This window comes from Lingula anatina, chromosome 1 (genome assembly GCF_051362555.1).
Source record: "Lingula anatina isolate TDL-2025a chromosome 1, LinAna3.0, whole genome shotgun sequence".
Taxonomy (NCBI): Eukaryota; Metazoa; Brachiopoda; class Lingulata; order Lingulida; family Lingulidae; genus Lingula; species Lingula anatina.
This window is the reverse complement of record NC_141767.1, coordinates 58777291-58799594: the sequence shown is the minus strand read 5'-3', so window position 1 is coordinate 58799594 and position 22304 is coordinate 58777291. Positions and strand designations below refer to the sequence as shown.

Below are 22304 nucleotides of genomic sequence, written 5' to 3'. Positions count from 1 at the left end.
TGACTGTGATCTTGTAGTATGTAAAATGGAGGATACATTGGCACTTTTTTGTAGTTTGCAGGTGAAATTTTTCATGAAAAAATAAGAAAATTAAAAATGTGCACATAATGAAAATCTGACTCCCCCACGAAAATTTGACTCCTCCTCCACAAAACTTCATAAATCTTATTTTATTTTGAGTATATGACTGTGATCTTGTAGTATGTAAAATGGAGGATACATTGGCACTTTTTTGTAGTTTGCAGGTGAAAATTTTCATGAAAAAATAAGAAAATTAAAATGTGCACTTAACCGCCCATTGTCTCCCCTATGAAAAAGCTATCTATTTAATATTTGATGATCATTTCAACACCTTTCCTGAACTTTTACTATACAAAGATTATATTGGAAATATTTAAAAGTTTGATGGTAAAATATTGGGTGAAAAAGCAAAAAAAAAAAAAAAAAAAAAAAAAATGAAAAATAAGAAAATTAAAAATGTGCATTTTATCACCCATTGACTCCCCAATGAAAAAACTATCTATTTTATATTTGATGATCATTTCAACACCTTTCCTATAAGAATACTTTATGAAAAATATATTGGAAATATTTAAAAGTTTGATGATAAAATAGTGAGTGAAAGAATGAAAAAGAAATCATGAAAATCTTCATTTTTATACCCATGAGATTTGGACTCCCATGAAGATAAGGACCTATTTTATATTCAGTAAACATACCATTGTTTTCCACATAGTTTGCGTAGAGATGTATATTTTGTTATTATTTGAAAGTTTGATGGTGAAAATTTTGGTGAATCTTTTTTAAAGAAGTATCCATCTTACTTCCTGTAGGTTTTGCACTCCCATGTCAAAACGCTACATTTTTAACTCAAGAAATTGGCCCAATTGCCTTTTTATTTAATTTTTCATATATAGCACACCAAACTAAACACTTGCTGTTGTTTTTCCCATTATTTTCCCCAAAGCTGAATGAAAAAGTTTTGTGGAGGGGGAGTCAAATTTTCATGGGGGAGTCAGATTTTCATTGCACATTTTTAATTTTCTTATTTTTTCATGAAAATGTTCACCTGCAAACTACAAAAAGTGCCAATGTATCCTCCTTTTTACATACTACAAGATCACAGTCATATACTCAAATAAAAAGAGATTAATGAATGTTTTTTTTTTCTTTTGGGGGGGGGAGTCAAAATTTCATAGGGGGAGTCGCATTTTCATTATGAAAATCTGACTGGGGAGTCACATTTTCATAATGAAAATCTGACTGGGAGTCACATTTTAGGGGAGTCAGATTTTCATGGTACACCGGGAATGCGTCGCACATGCATCATCCCCACACCTGATTATTGTTCAACGTGTACAATAATTTTCAGGAATTTCAAAGTTTGCTCAATATATTCATCTTTAATATGCCTTCAAAAGGCAAGAGAAAGAAAATTTGAGAGCAGAAAAGAAAGGAGGAGGAAAAGGAAAGAAAGGGAGAACAGGAGGCAAAATTGACGTACGCCGCTAACTACAATGTACGTCATCACAAACGTGTGAGGCAAGTGTGAAGCAAAATAGATGCAAAAGGGAAGTACTTTCGGCGTGCGTTGCATTTTCTTCATAAGTGGTGAGTGCGTGCCACGTACGCAGGCCGCAAAACAAACCCAATGAATGAGTACAATTTCCACGGCCTGCAAATAGCGGCCCTCTTACGTGGCCCCTGCGTCTCGCAAGGCAGACTTGCGCCTTTCCATTCAAACCTTTCTTTTTCCTCTACGAACTCCACGGCCTCCGCTGCACCCAAAATTCGTAGGGGACGTACGATCCTAAAATTCGTGCGTCCAGTTGTGACCGAGGCTTTACCGTGGAGTATCTTTGGTGGTTTTTCGGTACCATCATGGAGTTAAAAAATAATGGGATAAAAATGGATCCATTCCTGTGGGTACGCAATAGATGTTTCTAGAAAAACTGAGGGATTGCAGTGTGTCCGCTATGATGAGCAGGAACAAAATGGAGACTTGTGATGTTATCGTTAAAAAAAAAAAAAAAAAACCCTCGCTGACCTGTTTCTGAACTTAAGGAAAAAAAAGCACTACTCCATCTTTTTTTTGTGGAAAAAATTGGTCTGAGAACCAAGTAATTATTATTATTATTATTATTATTTTATTATTATTATTTTTTTTTTTGGGGGGGGGGGGCTTATCCACAATAATTGCCCATCAAAATGGAAGGCTTGTGAATAATTGGAATATTAAATTAATTTTTGCGCTATCTTCGATTATCAATTTAAATTTACATTCAAATTTACTTATTAAGTAACAAATTAAACTTAAATTCAACTTTTCCATTATATAATAATTATTATAAAAATATAAATATAATAATTATGATTTCATTGCCAACCATCTGCAATTAACAATCCAACAAAATATTTTTAAATATTTTTATATTTCATATAAAGCAAATAAGAACGAGGCACTAAATGTAACTAATATAATTGAACTGTATCACATCAATTTAACTTGGGCAAAATAGATAAAAGAAAATTTGGTCAGCCTTGGGAAATTTGTTTGGGGGAAAGGGAGGGTCACATTTTGTTCACTGTGATCTATATTTTAATTCTTTTACCAAATTCAGAAACAAATTTCATCAACTGTGTTAACAGAAATGATGGTGCAATCCTCCCTGACCTCTGGCTCCCTTTTCAATAGGTGTGTGTGTGTGTGTGGGAGGGGGGGGGGGGGACAAGTACATTTCTTGAATAGAGGCTATTCACCTGGATAGCCTCATTCCCTGATGAAGATGTTCTGCTAGACATCGAATTATTGGAGGCAAAAAAACTATTTAATATTAAGCTGTTGACTGAAGAAAAATTACTTCATTCTTTGTATCAAATTCAAATTTCTAAGGTCTTCATGCCAGATACATGCTTTTGTCTCCAAAAGGCCTGTTTTTACATTTTTGGAATTTTCATCGTATTTGCTGGTGCTAAAGGTAACTCAGATTGTAACTGTGGACAAGTTGTTGGCAAAAGTGAAATTAGATTTGTTTTTATGCTTAATAAAAATATATTGACAACAGCTGTTTTTTTTTACTCATTCCTTTTATAGAATATATAGTTGTTTATATTTTACCACATATATATGCAGTTCTTTTTTTAAAGCATATAAAAGTAAAAGTCTATTTATGTTTAGCAGAAAATTATTACTAAATGTATTTTGCTGAAGTAAGAAAATGAAGTTATAATCTTACTTATGGGTAATATAAATTTAATGTTCAGGGTCCAATTTGGTTTCTCTGTTTTGGTTAAGAAAAACAAAAAAGTAAAAATAAGGCTCAAAAACAATGAACACAAAAAAAACTAGAGGATCAGAGAGGCGATACCGCCTCCGGATATAGTAACACCAGCTGGAGCAAGCGCATTCATTTAGACCCCCCCCCCCCAAAAAAAAAAAGAGACACCACCACCAGTCTTATGCTTGACAAGCTCTATAAAATGCAATCAACAAGAATTCTCAAAATATGCAAAAAAAAAAAAAAAAAATTATGGTTATATATATATATGGTTATATATATATATATATATATATATATATATATATATATATAACCAAAAATGGTACAAGCAAAATTCAGTTCATCATAAAAAGTAGGTCAAAGGTCAATTTTAAGGTCACATTTAGATTGCCAGTACATGACTTCCTATTCATGTTCAATAGTAACTTTGGACCTATCTCTGCCAGTTTTGGAGATAAAAGGGGAAAAAAAATTTGCAAAGTTCAAATCAGGATGAAAATTAGGTCAAAGGTCAATTTCAAGGTCACACTTAGATTGTCAGCATATGACTTCCTATTCAAGTTCAATAGTAACTGTAGACCTTTCTCTGCCAGTTTTGAAGATAAAAGGGAACAAAAATTTGCATAGTTCAGTTCATGGTGAAAAGTAGGTCAAAGGTCAATTTTAAGGTCACAGTAAATTGCCTCTAATGACTTTCTATTCAAATTCAATAGTAACTATGGGCATATCTTTGCCAGTTTTGAAAGTATAAGCATTAAAAAAGTTGCAAATTTCAGTTTAAGGTGTAAAGTACGTCAAAGGTCAATTTCAAGGTCACACTTAGATTGCTAGTATATGACTTCCTATTCAACTTCAATAGTAACTATTGACCTATCTCTGCCAGTTTTGGAGATAAAAGGGAACAAAAATTTGCAAAGTTCAGTTCATGGTGAGAAGTAGGTCAAAGGTCAATTTTAAGGTCACAGTAAATTGCCTCTAATGACTTTCTATTCAAATTCAATAGCAACTATGGGCATATCGCTGCCAGTTTTGGAGATAAAAGGGAACCAAAATTTGCAAAGTTCAAATAAGGATGAAAAGTAGGTCAAAGGTCAATTTCAAGGTCACACTTAGATTGCCAATATATGACTTCCTATTCAACTTTAATAGTAACTATTGACCTATCTCTGCCAGTTTTGGAGATATAAGGGACTAAATGTTACAATTCTGGAGTTACAATAATGTGCCATAAATTTCCTACAGAAAAAAATTATTAAAAAGAAATGGTCATTTTGGTTGAAATTCTTGAAACGGGAGGTTGTCAGAAGTTCCAGATGTTCAAATTTCATGAAATAATATCATTTTTTACCAGAAGTTGTCTGCCTTGCCAAGCCTTATGTTTTATTTTCCTGGGGTTCAAAATTTAAAATCCATTACCATACTGCACATTTTGCTTTCACCACCACAATGTACTTTTTAATACAGCATAACACGAAAACCGTATGGAATACAAAAAAACGGAGACCACTTCCAGTGTTGGGCTTTACATGCTCTACAAAATGCAAAAAAGAACGGGTCTCTAGCATTAACGGTTCCCGAATTAGAGACAGTTTTCAGTTTCGGTATCTTATGGCCGCTACTCCCGTGAAAATGCACTGATTGACCCCAAATTCACGGAGATGAAAGATGACCCGAAGGGTAACACTTTCCAATAATATTATTGGTTACGTCTGTGTAGTTTCTGAATATCAGCCCAAATAAATTTTTTTTTCTTAAAAAAATTTCGTTTTTTTGAAAATTTTGGCCCATTTGACCTTGAAGCAAAGGTCAAAGATCAAATCCAAGGGCATATTTGAAATCTCCACATATGACTTTCGGTCAGCCGTCTGTAGAAAATTTTCCCATAATTCCTTTAGTAGGGTAGATAATTGGCATTGAATTTTCAAAAATTTTGACAAGGGTGCATTTCAACGAGCGTCACGCCCAGGTCAATGCACGGACTGAGACAAAAAAACCTGGGGGTTCAAGTTGAGGTTATATGTGACCTAAATCCAAGAGATGGGGACAGGGGTCCTTGCGGTCTAGGAGGAGAAGCGGTAACGGTGACTTGTATCCGGCGCCAGTACGCGGAGCCGGCGGCGCGGACGAGACGGGTCGGGACTAAAACCATGAGTACCGCCAGCGTACATGCTGGTGGTACTAAATAGTCTTAGACTCCATAGTGCAATATGTAAGAGTGTGAACCTTTTTTAGTCCATGATTTTAACATCCAGCTTCCATCTTTCTCATTTTCTTCCACACTAGATGTAAGAATGGTACTATACATCTAAGTTTTCAAGAAGTCAAAAGTACAGCAGTAAACATTTGTCTTTTGTAGCCCTAGTTTTCCTACTGTGTCATTCACAATGAATATAAATCAGTCTGGTCACAATGCACAGATTTAAGCCATAAGTTATTGCTTTCAGAGATACATTTTTTTCTTCTATTTAAGAAATCAGCAACTGATATTGCATGAAAAACATGTATGGTTTGCATCCCTGCAACTTATAACAATCTAACAAAGGCTTCTAAAAGCAAGAGGATGACACAATTCTCACCAGAGCAGAAAATCAACTACATGCATGAGTGCTTTCCCCTCAAAACAAAAAACATGCATTTTTTGCAACTAGCAAAAAATGATACAACACACTGAAAGTGTTTTCTTGTAACCCTGAGATATTTGCTAGTATTTCTCACAAATAAATATTGAAATACAAATTGGTTCATGTTGGAGTAAAGTTAGTTTTAGCACAGATTCAGGTATACACATTCTTTGACATACAACTTTTTAACTTGTGTTGCCATCAATTCTTGGCCAAATGGTAGGTCCGTACTAGAAATATTTTATGAATTCATGGTTTTATATTGTATTAAACAGATAAATGAGCAGTCTTTTTAATCAGTCAAAAGACCCTATAGATGCATCTCACTGAGCTATTATAGGTACTTTAAACTAAATGTTTATACTTTCAATAACATTGCTGAAATAGTGTATACGAACAGCTGCTCATATATACATACCTATAACTGAAAAGAAATATAACTGAAAAATACTAAATAAGCACCAAAATAGGAGCAAAGGCATTCATTTACTATAAGTACAAAATTTTAATTTAAAAAAAATACAATGCTGCTAACTAATTGCAGCTTATTTTGGCACAACTGCAGTTCTGTAACTTCAACAGAACTGTATTGATAAAAACCAACATAGTTTTGGATAGAGCCTGTGCAAGATTTTCGTATGTACCCACATGTTCAAGTCAAAAGAAAAGGATAAATTTTCAAAATAAGGACCATTTTCAAACATGACTTGCTTAATTTGAAATAAAAAAAAAGTTATCCATTTTCTACATATCCTGGTAGTAATATAGCAAAATGCAAGCTAAAATAAGATGTTTTTTCAAAAAATGCTCCTACTAGGTTCATTTTCCAAGTAAATAGTATTTTAGTCCTGGTTAGTACTGCAAGTCTGAAGAAATAAGTGACTCTTTGACCAAATTAACTTGATGACAAGTAACTGCATGGTGATGATTTCAGTGACAGGAACTGACTAGTCGGTATCAGCTGATTAAAATAAAGTCAAACTTCCTCCACTTGCCCCATGCGATTTTGTTTATTCAGATCATCAACAATAGCATCCACTTGATGCAGGTTATCTGAGTCTATCTTTACATCTGCGCTTAAGAAATTGAGCAACTCTGCAACATTCCTTCTAAGGTTATGTAAATCCCGTTTTAAATTTTCATTTTCTTCCAGATAACCTGATCCCAATTCAGTTGGATTTTGTGCACCATTTGAGCTAGCATATGTTGTAGTAACACCTGTTTGATTATTTAGCTCCTCTAAACATGGCTTAACATCTTGAGGTTCCCGTTTTATTTGAGAAATCTTGGAAACTGGTAAATCATCTTCATCATCAGAAGTTATAATAATGACATCAGAATCTTCACCTTCATGACGTTTCCTTTTACTGGGTCTTCTAGCAGGTGCTTTGGAAGTAATGTTTACACCATCTGTTATTTCTTCATCACTTGACTCATTCCTTGTAACAATATAATCATCTCCAATATCTTCAACTGTTACATTACCACTTAATCTGGGTTTTCTGTTGTTTTGTGAGCTAAAAAAAGTTAAATTCAGATTGTTAATTTCATAATTATCATATGCCTCACTCAAAAAAATCAAAGTTTTGCCAAAAAAAATTTCAAAGTTCTGCCAGGAAAGACAATCTGTCAGCTTCAGTTATGAAATCAATATTTCAGTTTTACCACAAATATACTTTACTGACGGTCTAATTAGCATTATCACTTGAAAGAAACAGTAACATAACAATGTTCTGTAGGCTTCACTTGTTGCCTGCCAGCATTACCTAGAGGATACACTGGGTTGGTCACTGGTGCTGGCAAGTAATGCCTGGAACACAATTAAAAACAGATCTAAACTAGAGGATCAGAGAGGCGATACCACCTCCGAATATTGTACCACCAGCTGGAGCAAGCGCATTCGTATAGACCCCCACATACACAAAATAAGGGACACAGCCACCAGTCTTGTGCTTGACAAGCTGTAAACATGCAATCAACAAGAATTTTCAATATATGCAAAAAATATATGAAACTAAAAATGGTACAATCAAATTTAAGTTCATCGTAAGGTAGGTGAAAGGTCATTTTCAAGGTCACAGTAAATTGCCAGTATATGACTTCCTATTCAAGTTCAATAGTAACTATGGACCTATCTCTGCCAGGTTTGGAGATAAAAGAGAAAGAAATTTGCAGAGTTTAGTTCATGATAATAAGTAGGTCAAAGGTAAATTTCAAGGTCACATTTAGATTGCCAGTATATGACTTCCTATTCAAGTTCAATAGAAACTATGGACCTATCTCTGCCAGTTTTGGAGATAAAAGGGAAGCAAAATTTGCAAAGTTCAGTTCATAGTGAAAAGTAGGTCAAAGGTCAATTTTAAGGTCACATTTAGATTGCCATTATATGACTTCCCATTCAATTTCAATAGTAACTATGGACCTATCTCTGCCAGTTTTGGAGATAAAAGGGAAGCAAAATTTGCAAAGTTCAGTTCATGGTGGAAAGTGGGTCAAAGGTCAATTTCAAGGTCACACTTGGATTGCCAGTATATGACTTCCTATTCAAGTTCAACAGTAACCATGGACCAATCTGTGCCAGTTTTGGAGATAAAAGGGAAGCAAAATTTGCAATGTTCAGTTCATGGTGAAAAGTAGGTCAAAGGTCAATTTTAAGGTCATATTTAGATTGCCAGTATATGACTTCCTATTCAAGTTCAACAGTAACCATGGACCAATCTGTGCCAGTTTTGGAGATAAAAGGGAAGCAAAATTTGCAAAGTTCAGTTCATGGTGAAAAGTAGGTCAAAGGTCAATTTTAAGGTCATATTTAGATTGCCAGTATATGACTTCCTATTCAAGTTCAACAGTAACTATGGACCTATCTCTGCCAGTTTTGGAGATAAAAGGGAAGCAAAATTTGCAATGTTCAGTTCATGGTGAAAAGTAGGTCAAAGGTCAATTTCAAGGTCACAGTAAGATTGCCACTATATGACTTCCTATTCAAGTTCAACAGTAACTATGGACCTATCTCTGCCAGTTTTGGAGATATAAGGGACTAAATGTTATAATTTTGGAGTTACCATAATGTGCCATAAATTTCCTACAAAAAAGATTAATTAAAATAAAGAAAACATCATTTTGGTCAAAATTCTTAAAATAGGAGGTGCTCTGAAGTTCCAGAAGTTCAAATTTGATGAAATAATGTCATTTTTGACCACAAGTTGTCTGCTTTGCCAAGCCTTATGTATTATTTTTCCAGAGTTCAAAATTTATTATCCATTACCGTACTGCACATTTTGCTTTCACCACCAATATGTACTTTTTGATACAGCGTAACTTGAAAACCATATGGAATACAAAAAAACGGAGACCACCTTCAGTGTTGGGCTTTACATGCTCTACAAAATGCAAAAAAGAATGGGTCTCTAGCATTAACGGTTCCCGAATTAGAGACAGTTTTCAGTTTCGGTACTTTATGGCCGCTACTCCCGTGAAAATGCACCGATTGACCCCAAATTCACGGAGATGAAAGATGACCCAAAGGGTAACACTTTCCAATAATATTATTGGTTAAGTCTGTGTGGTGTCTGAAAAACAGGGCAAAAAAAAATTTTTTTCGTAAAAAATTTCATTTTTTTGAAAATTTTGGCCCGTTTGACCTTGAAATAAAGGTCAAAGGTCAAATCCAAGGGCATATTTGAAATCTACACATATGACTTTTGGAAAGCTATCTCTACAAATTTTTCCCATAACTCCTTCCGTAGGGTAGATAATTAGCATTTAATTTTGCTATTTTTAGACAAGGGTGCATTGCAATGAGTGCCACACCTAGACCCCAATACCGACAAAGCCCAAATTTTACGTGGAACGAGTTGAGATTATAGGTGACCTAAATCCAAGAGATGGGTACAGGGGCCCTTACCGTCTAGGAGGAGAAGCGGTAACGGTGACTTGGCGGCGGAGCCGCAGGAGCCGGCGGAGTCGCAGGAGCCGGCGGAACATACGGGTCGGGACTAAAACCATGGGTACCGCCAGCGCCTACGCTGGTGGTACAATAAATACCACAATGGAATAAAGGTGTCCTTTGGATTTTTTGATAACACATTGGTAACTTATAACTATATCTGATACACAAGACTTGGAAAAGAAAGTGACACATCTGAACAATAAATATTTCACTGAAACTTCACAATCTATTCACCTTAGTATGGATTGGTATATTTAAATCACCCTAATATCATGGACACCTTTATAAATGCATTATAACAAAATCATCAAACAAAACTTGATTCAAAATCCATCACAATATGGAGCTTTCCTACCTCACTTTGACTTGTCAAAATTTTCAACTGCCGAGCTTCTTGCATCAGCTTCTTCTGCTTCATTTCAACCTCCTTATTCTGCCTCATTAATTTCATGATAACTTCTTCCTGTTCTTCCTCTCTCCGCTTAGCTTCCATGAGCTGACGTTTAGCCCTCTCTAGCTCTTTAATGGATGGCTTAGGCTCCTTATCCTGAGAGCTAGATACCTAGATGTATTAGTCAACATTCAAATATTGAATTGATATTTACATATAAATAAAAGCATTTTCATTTAAAAACATCTGGACATGCATGTGGTTTCCATAATGTTTTGTCGTCTTAAATTATTTTTCTGCATAACATTGATAAATGAAACTCAACTTGTATACCATTTCAGTGTTATTATACCTCATTGTTCCTAAGTAAGATCTGAGACTGCAGTGTCTGCAGTTGATGTTCTCTCATCTGCAGCAATCTTTCCCTACTTTGTAATTCTCGTATCTGCAGAAAAAAGTTAATTCATTTCATTCATGTATATGTATATGCATATTCACTTTCCTACATACTTCAAGATATCAATATTTGTCATAATTTCAACATTCGAAAAGCACATATAAATCTGCACATGTTGAACATAGACACCTCTTTATACACCACGTTTATTTAGTTTTGTTCATGAGGCTTTCCTAGTAATCAGTCAAACTACGCATTTTTAGGCACAAGTTCAACTCGTTATCTTTATTTGTGAATAAACTAATGCATATCTGAGATATTTGCCATATGCAACACTCAAAACTGTGAGGAAAAATGTCTACCTGCTGAACATGCTGTGGTGGTTGATATGAATGTATCTTTAATTTTCTGAAAAATAAAAATTTACATTTGATTGTTAGACATGAACTCAATTCCTGTCAAATAACATCAACTTAGATTTTAGTTTCTGATACTGAAGGCATGTGGCACTGAATTCACAGGGCCTGATCTTAAATATACCAACATTATTTATTCAGTAATCTTCCAAACTGATTCTCCATGCTGTTTACAATACACACTCTCAAAGAAGAAAGTGAAATCAATCTTTTCATAGAAGAAAAGAGTATCCAATGATTTGCAATTAAAATATATCACTGATACTTTTTCCAGTGATAAGATATTTAATGTAAGGTATTAACATAATCATACTGTTGTTTCTTATAGGTCTTTGCATAGGAAGCCCTCAAAACATCATCCTCATCCTCGGGTTCTTCTTCAATGTCACAGCGACTTAAATAAAATATACAGATATATGTTAAGTCTTTGATATGACTATGCACCTTACTGTTATACCAGCATGTTCCCAGTTCCTGGCATAATAACATTTCATGCATAACAAAAATTAGGCTCATTAAGTTCTACACTGACTAACATTTTCTAGAAATGCTTCTGCAGCAGCACTTACATTGCGAAATCAAGCTGAAATCAGGCATATCACATTTTATGACACTTGTTTGCTATTCTGTTATTATGAAATACTGACTTGTGTGTTGGGTCTGGGTTAAGGTAGCAGTACCACTTGTCTGGCAGATTACTGTCATCAGCGCCATCTGGTAACCGTCTCCACTTCAAACATTTAGGATTGTCACATTGAACCCATGTCCAATCTGGTTTTTGACTGAGGAATAAATACAAATCAAGCAATAGGCTACATTTCATTTCAAACAACAGAAGTTTTATTAAAATTTCCTTCATATCTATTTGAAAATCTATTAAGAGAAAATATGTTACACCTAATTGTCCTAACATGTTCACTTTTCATACATAATTCTTGGTCTGCCAGACTTTCCTAGTTGTAATTTTGGCCTGTAGTTGGACCCAACCACGCTAATTCATGAACAAAACTAGAGGATCAGAGAGGCGATACTGCCCCCCAGATATTGTACCACCAGCTGGGGTAAGCGCATTCGTATGGAAAACCCAAAAAAGGGACACCATCACCAGTCTCGTGCTTGACAAGCTCCAAAAAATGCAATCAAGAAGATGTCTCACATGCAAAAAAAAAAAAAAAATACATGACTAAAATGGTACAATCATGCAGATTTTCGAACTGACCAGTATTTTTCTAACATTGTTCTCTCTTGTGATTTTCTAGACAATAGGCCTATTGGTTATCCTTGAAATGTGTTATCGTTGTTTCATATATGCTGACAAAAGAGAAAACCAAGGGGCAACACTGGGTATATCTCTGCTAGTTTTGAATACATGAGGGGCTAGAAAATATGCAAAGTGCAATTCATGGTGAAAAAGGAGGTCAAAGGGTCACAGTATATGACTTCCCATTCAAGTTCAATAGTAACCATGGGCATTTCTCTGCCTATTTTGGAGATATAAAGGCCAGAAAACATGCAAAAGGCAGTTCATAATAAAAAGTAGGTCAAAGGTCAATTTAAAGGTCACAGATTGCCAATATATGACTTCCTAGTCTAGTTCAACAGTAACTTTGGGTGTACAGTATCTCGATCTGCCAGTTTTTGAGATAAAAGGGATAGAAAAATTTGCAAAATTTATGGTGAAAATTAGGTCAAAGGTCATATCAGGGTCACAGTTAGATTGCCAGTATACGACTTCCTATTCAAGTTCAACAGTAACTTTGGGTGTATCTCTGCCAGTTTTCGAGATATAAGGGAAAGATAATTTGCAAAGTTCAGTTCATGGTAAAAATTAGGTCAAAGGTCAATTTCAAGGTCACAGTTAGATTGCTAACTAAGTTCCATAGTAACTTAGGGCGTATCTCAGTTAATTTTGGAGTATTTCACATTTTATTTTCACTACTGAATATCGGATGTTGAACTTTTTGATGTAGTGCAACGCCTAAGCGGTATTAAAAACAAAAAATGGACACCACCCGCAGTGTTGGGCTTGACAAGCTCTACAAAATGCAAAAAATAGGAGGTCTCTAGCAATAACAGTTCCAGAATTAGAGAGAGTTTTCAATTTTGGGATCTAATGGCCGCTACTCGAGTGAAAATGCACCAATTGACCCCAAAGTCATGAAGATGAAAGATGACCCTAAGGGTAACACCTGCCCATGATATTACATGTTAGATCTGTGTGGTTTCTGAAAATCGGCAGAAATAGTTTTTTTTTTCGTTAAAAAATTCCCATTTTTAGAAAATTTTTGCCCATTTGACCTTGAAATAAAGGTCGAAAGTCAAACCCAAGGGCATAATTGGAATCTCCACGTATGACTTTTGGTCAGAACTTCTGTAGTAATTTTTCTCATAATTCCTTCGGTTTGGGAGATATTTAGCATTGAATTTTCAAAAATTTTGACAAGGGTGCGTTTCAACCAGCGTCACGCCCAGGCCAATGCACAGACTGAGACAAAAATATAGGTGGTTCAAGTTGAGATTATATGTGATCTAAATCCAAGAGATGGGGACACAGGTCCTTGCAGTCTAGGAGGAGAAGCAGTAATGATGACTTGTATCCCACGACGCCCTGCGGAGCCGGTGGAGCCGTACGAGACGGGTCGGGACTAAAACCATGAGTACCACCAGCGTACATGCTGGCGGTACTAATTAAAGCAAATCTGTCCAATGAAAAAAAATGGCAGTAATATCCATCTTTTTACCATCTGTTGACAGTAGTGTTGTTCCCATCTGCTGGCATTTTCTCATTCCAGTAGTCATCCAACTTCCGACCAAGTGCACTGATACAAGCACTAAAATAATAATTGTTTAAGTGATGATTTCCAATATCAAACACAATTCCTATAAGAAATAATTGCACATTAATATAAAATCAATAGTTACAAACCTTCAATATTTGTACATCCTTACATTTTGTCTTCTTTACATACATTACATTAAAATTTGTATTTTTACACAAATGCACCATTATATCATTTTTCTTCTTGCCTTTTCCACTACATCTATTCAGATTTTTATTGCTGGTCAACACCTTAAAGAACTAAGGTAATTTAAAATGATTATTAAAATCCACAGGAGCTTATGTAGCATTAAACTACTTACTTGTATCTGTCCGTTTTATTGAAATCTTGCTTATTGTGTATAGGTTCCAAGAAATCTACCTCAGCAACACCAACAACTCCTACACCCAATGAGTTGTTCTACAACAAATAAGAAAGAATTACATCCCTACAGATTGTTCTTCAAACAATTCATTTGCAAGAACCACTAGCTGCCTATGATCCCTTAATCCACAATAATCCAAAGAGTAACCAAAAGTTAAATAGGCAAATAAGGTAAGGAGGAAATTTGCACATTCCCATTACGTTAGTCTGTTATTTATTACGGTAATATGCCAAACAATTCGACCAAGATTAATTAATTTCATGGAAATGTCAGTTTGGTCGAATTGATTAAAATACAGCAAATGGAAACCTTTGATATCGTCGGATTGTTAGGGGCATCTGCCAAAACGTCCATCTTTCCGGAATTATTGCATTTTACCGGAAGTGTTACGCAAGATAAGCCGCAATTTTCGCCTAACATGTGTTTCAGGCATGTTCCTGAAATCTTATTTTGCTGTGTACAATATGTGCTAACATTACTTAACATTAAAAAAGACGACAATTATAATTTTTAATTATATATTTCCCTCACCTACGATCACTTTCATGATGCGCTTCACAAGTGGGACGAGTATTTCTCCTGAGACAGGTGTTGTAAACAAAGGCCGGTCACTTATATTTGAAACCGGTAGCTTTAGTGGACTTAAACTAGTTATGTGATCTACGTACGCCCTATTTGAATTTTAATATGACAACTGAAATCAACCGAATTGAAATTTTTTACCAGTCTGAGATCAGTTGTTTTCAACCCGCAAGGCTTGCTCAGCGTCGAGGCGTAGACGTACGTACTTTCGAAGAAAATTCAATCACCCGTATCAAAGAATACCAACTGGTTCTCAAACGGAAATCAGTGTAACTTCAAATTACTATTAAGTATTTTATTTAAAAAGCATGTAATATAAAAACATATTGAGAAAAGGCAAAATACGGAGCGTACCTGTGCCGATAGACATACAGTATTTTGCTGGCATTCATCCGATTTTCTTATATACTCTCTCTGTGCACAAACCACGGTGCATATTGAAAACCCCACTGATACAACCCGAACGTAAAAAAAGCATTTACTTGCCATAATTTTCACAAAACAGGTGCATTTATAATTTGACGTGAGAATTGAGCACATGCAGAAATGAGAGACTGGTTTTATCTGGTCTGCTTCAGCATAGCACAAACCACGTGTTAATGAAGACGGTCCCACTTTGGGGGAGGGGGTCACAGGAATGGAGTTCCTCGTGGATTACGCTAAATATTATCAACATTTCATGCATCTGGGGAAATAGAAAGTGACTCACAGGTAACGTAAATACCCAGTGGAACTCTCTATGAAGCTCCCATGGAGTTAAGGTGGGTAATAGGGTTAACTACGCTTAAAATCATGTTTTTGAGTTTTTTGTGTGTTTCTATTAATCAAAAAAGTATCTAACGTTGGATGTAATAATTTTTTTGAATTTGCACCGCAAAATGTGTCTTTTGATGAGTTTTTCAACCGGCACGCGCCCCAGTCAGGCTGACAACTCTGTTGCTAAGGGCCGTTGCCATGAGGGGGGCGGAGCATAGTTAATGAGTTATAAGCCGATTACGTGTGCGGTGATGGGTCATAAGTCTTACATCAGCTAAGCAGTGAAGAAGTCGAGTACGCTATGGGGAAGAGAAAAGTTCGTGTTTAAAGTCCATTTCCAGAGGAAAAAAAGAAATTTTTGAGAGTATATGGGCGGTTGGAGGAAGACCGGTATTTGTCCAGTCGGATGACGAGAGAGAGAATCTACCTGGAGTGAGCGAGTCTTCTGACAGTGATCGTGAGGAAGAAACAGTAGCTACTGGATACAGGCTTTGGCACAGTGGACAGTTGTTAGAAAGTGCCTTCAAGTCGGGCATTTTTCGTGTGTGTGGCGGCAACGATGTGTTGGTCGAAAGACAGTTACAGCCATTGGCGCATGTACAGCTCAAATAAAAGCATCATGAAATGTTTAATATTATTCGTCTTTCTTTTTTTTTATGTATAGCTAATAAATGGGTAAAAGAATAAATCGAACCGTCTAAATTAATTGAGAAATGTATTTGTACGAAAAATTTATTACTAAAAGAAAACAAGGCAGCAAAGCTGTCAAATGTACAGACAAAAAGCAGGAAATAACAAAACAGGCTACTGTCAATTCTGATGCAAAAGTACATTATGCTTAACTGCAAATTCAACATCAAATTTTAATTATGCTCAACAGGTATTACCAATGTAAGTGAAATGTGTAACAAGCGTAAGGCTTCAGGCCCATGGGAGTTTAAGTTCACACTTTGAAAATGCCAGAATGAGAAAAATGAAAATTCACATAAAACTGCTTAAATTCAATAATAAATGATAACCCATTTGAGCTGGCTTCCTTATTTGAACTGCATGCCAATCCTACAAATCATATTTGTAAGTTGAAAATAATAATAAGTAACACAGTTTTCTTTTCATAATGTTTGTAGTAGCAGTGCAAAAAGATTTTTGTCAATTTTGATGTAACATTACATAATAAATTACAGAATAATTATCACCAATTTTTGATTATTGACTATAAATAGCATGGACATGTAGAAAATTTGATTACCATTTGGCTTCATGTCCATGGGAGCTTCGAGTCCCACAATGAATATGCCAACATGATAAAAATGAATATTTCACTAAAATGTATAACTTCCAGAAAAAGAAGCCAATTAGACTGCTTTTCTAACTCAGGCTGCATTTTAGTCCTGTTTCTTTTTTGAAAGATTGACAATCATAAGTAACATGGTTCTCCCATAATGGTCATCATGGCAGCAGCACCCAAAATTGTGTTTTCTTCTATTTTAATGCAATATTACATAATGCTTAACAGCATAATGACCATCAGTTTTTATTAATAAAAGATCCGTATCATGGATTTTCAGAAATGTGACTAGCATGGGTCTTCAAGCCGGTGGAGATTCTTAAGTCACACCTTGAAAATGCCAATATGTGAAAAATTAAATTTTCACAAAAAACTGATTAACTGCCAAAAAAATTTACCAAATAGACTGCATTGCCCACTGAAGCTTTATTTAAGTCCCATGTTTCTTCCTGTAAGTTTGAGAACAGTAAGTGAAATGGTTTTCCTTAAATGGTCATCATGGGAGCAGTGTCCAAAATAGGGGTGTCTTCAAATTTTGATGCAATATTACATAATGTTTAACAGGATAATTACCATCAATTTTTAATAATAAAATATTAGTATCATGGATATTCAGAAAATGTACCTAGCAAAGGTCTTCAGGCCCAAGGAACTTCAAAGTCACACCTTGAAAATGCCAAAATGTAGACAAGACAGCACTGTCCTGAAATGTGTTTTTTTTTCATTTTTAACAATTTTTTAACATATAACAAAATTAACAATTTACTGCCATTTAAATATGATCAACTAAGAAAATTGATGAGATGGGAAAAATATCAATAGAACAGTGTTTAATGTCCAATTTCCTCCATTCTGAGTTTCTGAACATAGTGAATGAATGAATCTGACAAACTGCAATGAGTTAATTTCCATTTTTGAAACTCTATTATACAATACATGATAACAAGTTTACCATAATTTTTACATAATCAACTAACAATGTTGTAAAGATGCAGGAAATGTCAAACAAACACTTTTACTAATCTTATTAGTTAAATAATGAGACTGTTAACATGCCGAAGAATTGAATCTGAGGAAATGTGAAAAAACAGCATAACTTATAAAATAATGGCCCGATTATGCTGATTTTCGAACTTGACCTGCATTTTAGTAAGATTGATTACTCCTGTGAGTTTCATGACAACAGGTCTATCGGTTTTCCTTGAAATGTGTTAACAGTGTTGCAAATATGCTGAAAAGTGAAAAAAACAGCATAACTACTAAAATAGTGGCCCTATCATGCCGATTTTCGAACTTGATCTGCATTTTAGTAAGATTGATAACTCCTGTGAGTTTCATGACAACAGGCCTATCGGTTTTCCTTGAAATGTGTTAACAGTGTTGCATATATATGCTAAAAAGTGAAAAAACAGGATAAATTCTACAATAATGGCCCGATCATGCTGATTTTCGAACTTGACCTGCGTTTTATGAATATTAGTCAGCTCTGTAAATATAAAGCCAAAAAGTAAAACTGTCTTTCACTTATGGTGTTAACGCTGAAAGTGCACGGCGACTGGTGTTAACGCATTTCTGCACGGCATCTGTGTCTGTACATAAAAAAGCTAGAAACGATACTTTTAGCCTAGCTCTTAATTTTGGCGATATATATCGGCGAGCGTATCTGCGACACGTTACGAAACTGGAAATGATTGTTGGACGCCGTTTTTAGAAGGTAAAAACTAATGTTGACAAAATATCATTTTATTCTCCAATAAATGAAATCAAGGAGCTTTAGAGACACGCACAAAATTGATGTGAATGGCCAAACGAGAGAAATCCAAGCAAGGGTTGACAGCATACTTAAAATAATAACAATGAAAATAAAAACGCATGTTAACTTGCATTTTGCGATGTTTGGAGAAAAACAATGTCAAAATCACCGATCAAGCGGGAAGAAAGAGTTCAAAATGTACCCAAAATAAAAATCACAAAAAGACTTCTTGAAAAAATTTAACCCCCCCCCCCACCCCCGAGTTCACAGTTACCAGGATAATCAGTTAGGAACTACTACTGTCACCCAGTTTTATCTGATCACTTTTCCGATAACAGAAAAGGAATCTCTCAGGTAAAATTACTCGATTGCCGAGGGAGACCCATTGAAACGTTCAAATGCAACTTCACACCTCTTAATTGCGGTTAAACGTAATAGCCTTTGTTAGCGCTTCCTTCTACATATCCTTGACACCCTACTGGGCATCACTAGGTTAGGGCCCGCTCCAGAGCTGTCAATCAAAATGGCGGCACGCTTACAAGCCTAACGAGTGGTCGGAAAATGTAACAAAAGCACGATTTTCTGCCCTTTCAAAGCACCCAAACAAAATATCTTTAGATGACAATAAGCAATGGTTCCATCTGATCGTATAACCGATAACAGGTAAATTTTCCAGCTAAGCATTTGACTAATAAGCCCTGTTAACCAACCTGTGAACGTTTTTGGCTGTTTTAACAGCTTTCTATATTGACGAGATAAGTGAATCGCTGCCAAGTATATCTCACTATCTGAGCAACCGATCGTTACAAAAGTTGCACCTATTGTTGTTGGGAATGTGGACTACAGCATGATGTCAGGGGTTTAAGAGGAAATTGTTTGTTTGAAAGTTATCGTCTTTTGAAGTGAATAACCCATTGAAATATGGGGTAATTTAACGTAAAAGATGATAAAATCAAAAGTAAATAGTTTAAGACAATTCCCTGGTACCGCGCTGAAGTGCTTTCACCCAGCTTTATGAGGCCTTTTGAATCACTTGAATAGCTGTCTTGGTTATAGAGAAAATCCCAATTCCGAAAACGGCATTTTCCCCCTAAAATTGGCACTATAGCGTCATCCGTTGGACACTGTACTTAATCCCCGTCTTTAATTGGCCTTTTGGGAAGTTTGTTTGAATTTTTTATAAAAACTTATAAGCCCAGGGCTTTGTTTCTATGACTTTGGTCCTTTTACTATGAGTCCCCTTAAGGAAGACGTCATTTTTATTGTTGACAAATCAGTTATCTATGTAGGTGAACAGCGACACGTGTTCGTCAGATTTTGACAGCGCGTGGTATTTGGCGCCAAGAAGTCTGGGCAGTCGATCCCGCTGATCTTTCGGGCGATTGTAGTAAATGTAAGATCTTGCAGTGTTGACTTCAAGAACGTTTCCCCATCTGCATATATATTTCAATCGAACTTGAAAATAAATTGCTTATTCTTCCCAAACTTTTTATTGCTAGCAAACGCGATACTTGGTTTCATCCAGAATAGACCTTTTTTTAACCCCCCCCCCCTCTCCCCAGTTACGGGCGTGATGAATCAGTCAGCGAGGGCAAGTCTGCTTAATAGCAAAATTTGTATGTCTATAAGCACTATTATTGTCATCGGGGACAAAGGAAAAGACAGGTACGTCATGCTTCCAGATTAGATCTTCAATTAATTGTTTCTTCCTCATTGACGAGAGGTATTGAAAGGACAACAATTGACAAAGGGCCGAGGCATGCAGCATCTATTTCACTGGCTTGAAAATTTACCGAGTCTTGTCGACGATGTGGTCGAACAATCGGAACAAGAAAAAAATTCTGTCCCATGATTTTGACGTATGGACTAATTGTTTGAGCCCAGAAAAATTAATTTTATAAAATAATTTTTGTGGTCGGATTGACTGGGCCCGTCGAAATGCTTGGCACATTACCGTAGTATATTGTAGGTCAGGAAATTCAAGACAGGCAAGAAACCTGGATGTAACATACCTGTTTTTGACATCCTACTTTTTCATAGGCTTTGATGAGTCTGTTCTTATGATACAGCATAATACCGTAGTCCTGCTTTTGTGGAGAGAAGCCAAAAATTATCTTCATGGATTTTTTCTATCAAGCAGTCAAGGCAATTTTTATCAAATCTTCTTGCACATTCAAAAATAATATTCTGTTAAAGCAATAATAACTCTTCCTTTGAGATTCAAAATTCCGCATGAAATACATTGTAAACAATGCATGGAAATATATTCTATTGTATTTTACCACTAAAACGGCCGTTATTGTAGTAAAACTAAAATCTGTGCTTGTCAATAGGGCTTTCGATGCCAATTTCCCGGTCATCAAGGCATTCGTTGCTAATGACGTAATGGTGTCACGCGGATTCTCGCGTTCATTCGAGACCAAAATAACATATGGCGCCAAACGCATTAATGCAGACGCAGACGTAAGTTGCAAGTTTTTGTACAGTGCGTCGGATAACGAAAAGCCCAGAATGGCACACATTGTGGATATTAATGTATTTTTAACAAAAAGACGAATATATCTCATGAATCTTATATAGTGTTGTTGTTGTCTGCTTTTCCCGCGGTTTTAAGTAGGTCAACAGTGACTATGCGATGTCAGAGAGAGCTCCGTCAGTTAAAATCTCTTAAGAGATTTTAACAAAAAACCTGACGTTTAGGAAAAAAACCCTGGATTAACTTTGAATGCAGGAATGGGGTCGTTGACCATTGGTAAGTACGGGAAAATTGCCGTTTTTTCCGGGAAAATCCAATTTTTGGCCAAAACGAAGAGTTATTATGACTTTAATCTTATGTCACCTAACCTACACCTAACTTATGTCACCTAATCTTAAATACACATCAAAGACGGCACATATTCAAACACAGAAAAGAATTTTTAAAAAATAGACTATGTCTAGATAAGATGGATGGTGAAAGAGTTAAATTCTCAAACATTTCGTCAATATTCATCTCAACAACAGGAATAGCCTGTCTACATAAAACAAAAATGTGTTTCACTAAAAATGAAAAATTTCATGACACACCATTACTGTGAATATATCACCCTTAAATCACATAAAATGGAGCAAGGCATACTGTACTAATAACAAAAGTAGTTTTGGTAAGTAAGGATACAAGCCATGTTGGCCTATAAACATCGCTTTCAGTTTCACTAAGACTTTTAGTAATCAGCTTTGTTTTAACTTTGGACCCCCTCAATATGATCTTCATTCTAGGCTTTAGAAATAAAATGGAACAGTATTCCTGAAAAGAATCATCATAAACTATTAACCAGAAACTTAAGGAAATTCCAGAATGTTTTTCTCATTTGCTTCATTAAAATTTTGTCTAATTTTCAACTTGAATTTCCTTAAAAATCCTAAAAAGCAATAAGCAAATGCTAAAATTCAGGCAAAGACTAAAATATGCAAACTAGTGGATAAGTACCAATTCTGTTTCTAAAGTAACTTGTATTAACTCTGTTTATTTTTTTATTTATTTTTTTTTCACTTGTGATTCATAATGAATAAAATATGTAATTATCAACAAAGAATTTCTGGTCCTCAATGTCATGTTAAATTATTCAAATGTGTTAAGTTTCACTGGAGTTCATTGAGACTATAAAAGGCCAAAATACATTAAAT

At 35.4% G+C, this 22304-nt stretch overlaps 1 protein-coding gene across 2 annotated transcripts in view; it reads right to left on the bottom strand.

Annotated features, from left to right (window-relative positions):
• Window positions 1-3236: 3236 nt before the first annotated feature.
• The window catches only part of LOC106166405 (MORC family CW-type zinc finger protein 3), a 41572-nt gene continuing 22504 nt past the window's right edge, over window positions 3237-22304 (bottom strand). Inside the window, exons 7-17 of one of the 2 annotated variants that reach the window (XM_013544963.2) lie at window positions 21796-21924; window positions 20651-20767; window positions 14197-14294; window positions 13797-13886; window positions 11703-11837; window positions 11369-11449; window positions 11002-11047; window positions 10595-10687; window positions 10207-10413; window positions 7669-7712; window positions 3237-7419 (exon numbers count right to left, since the gene is read on the bottom strand). In XM_013544963.2, coding sequence (XP_013400417.2) covers window positions 6879-7419; window positions 7669-7712; window positions 10207-10413; window positions 10595-10687; window positions 11002-11047; window positions 11369-11449; window positions 11703-11837; window positions 13797-13886; window positions 14197-14294; window positions 20651-20767; window positions 21796-21924 — 1581 coding nt within the window. In that variant the 3' untranslated portion in view covers window positions 3237-6878. The remainder of the gene's footprint in view (window positions 7420-7668; window positions 7713-10206; window positions 10414-10594; window positions 10688-11001; window positions 11048-11368; window positions 11450-11702; window positions 11838-13796; window positions 13887-14196; window positions 14295-20650; window positions 20768-21795; window positions 21925-22304) is intronic. The other variant, XM_013544964.2, reaches the window with a different exon arrangement.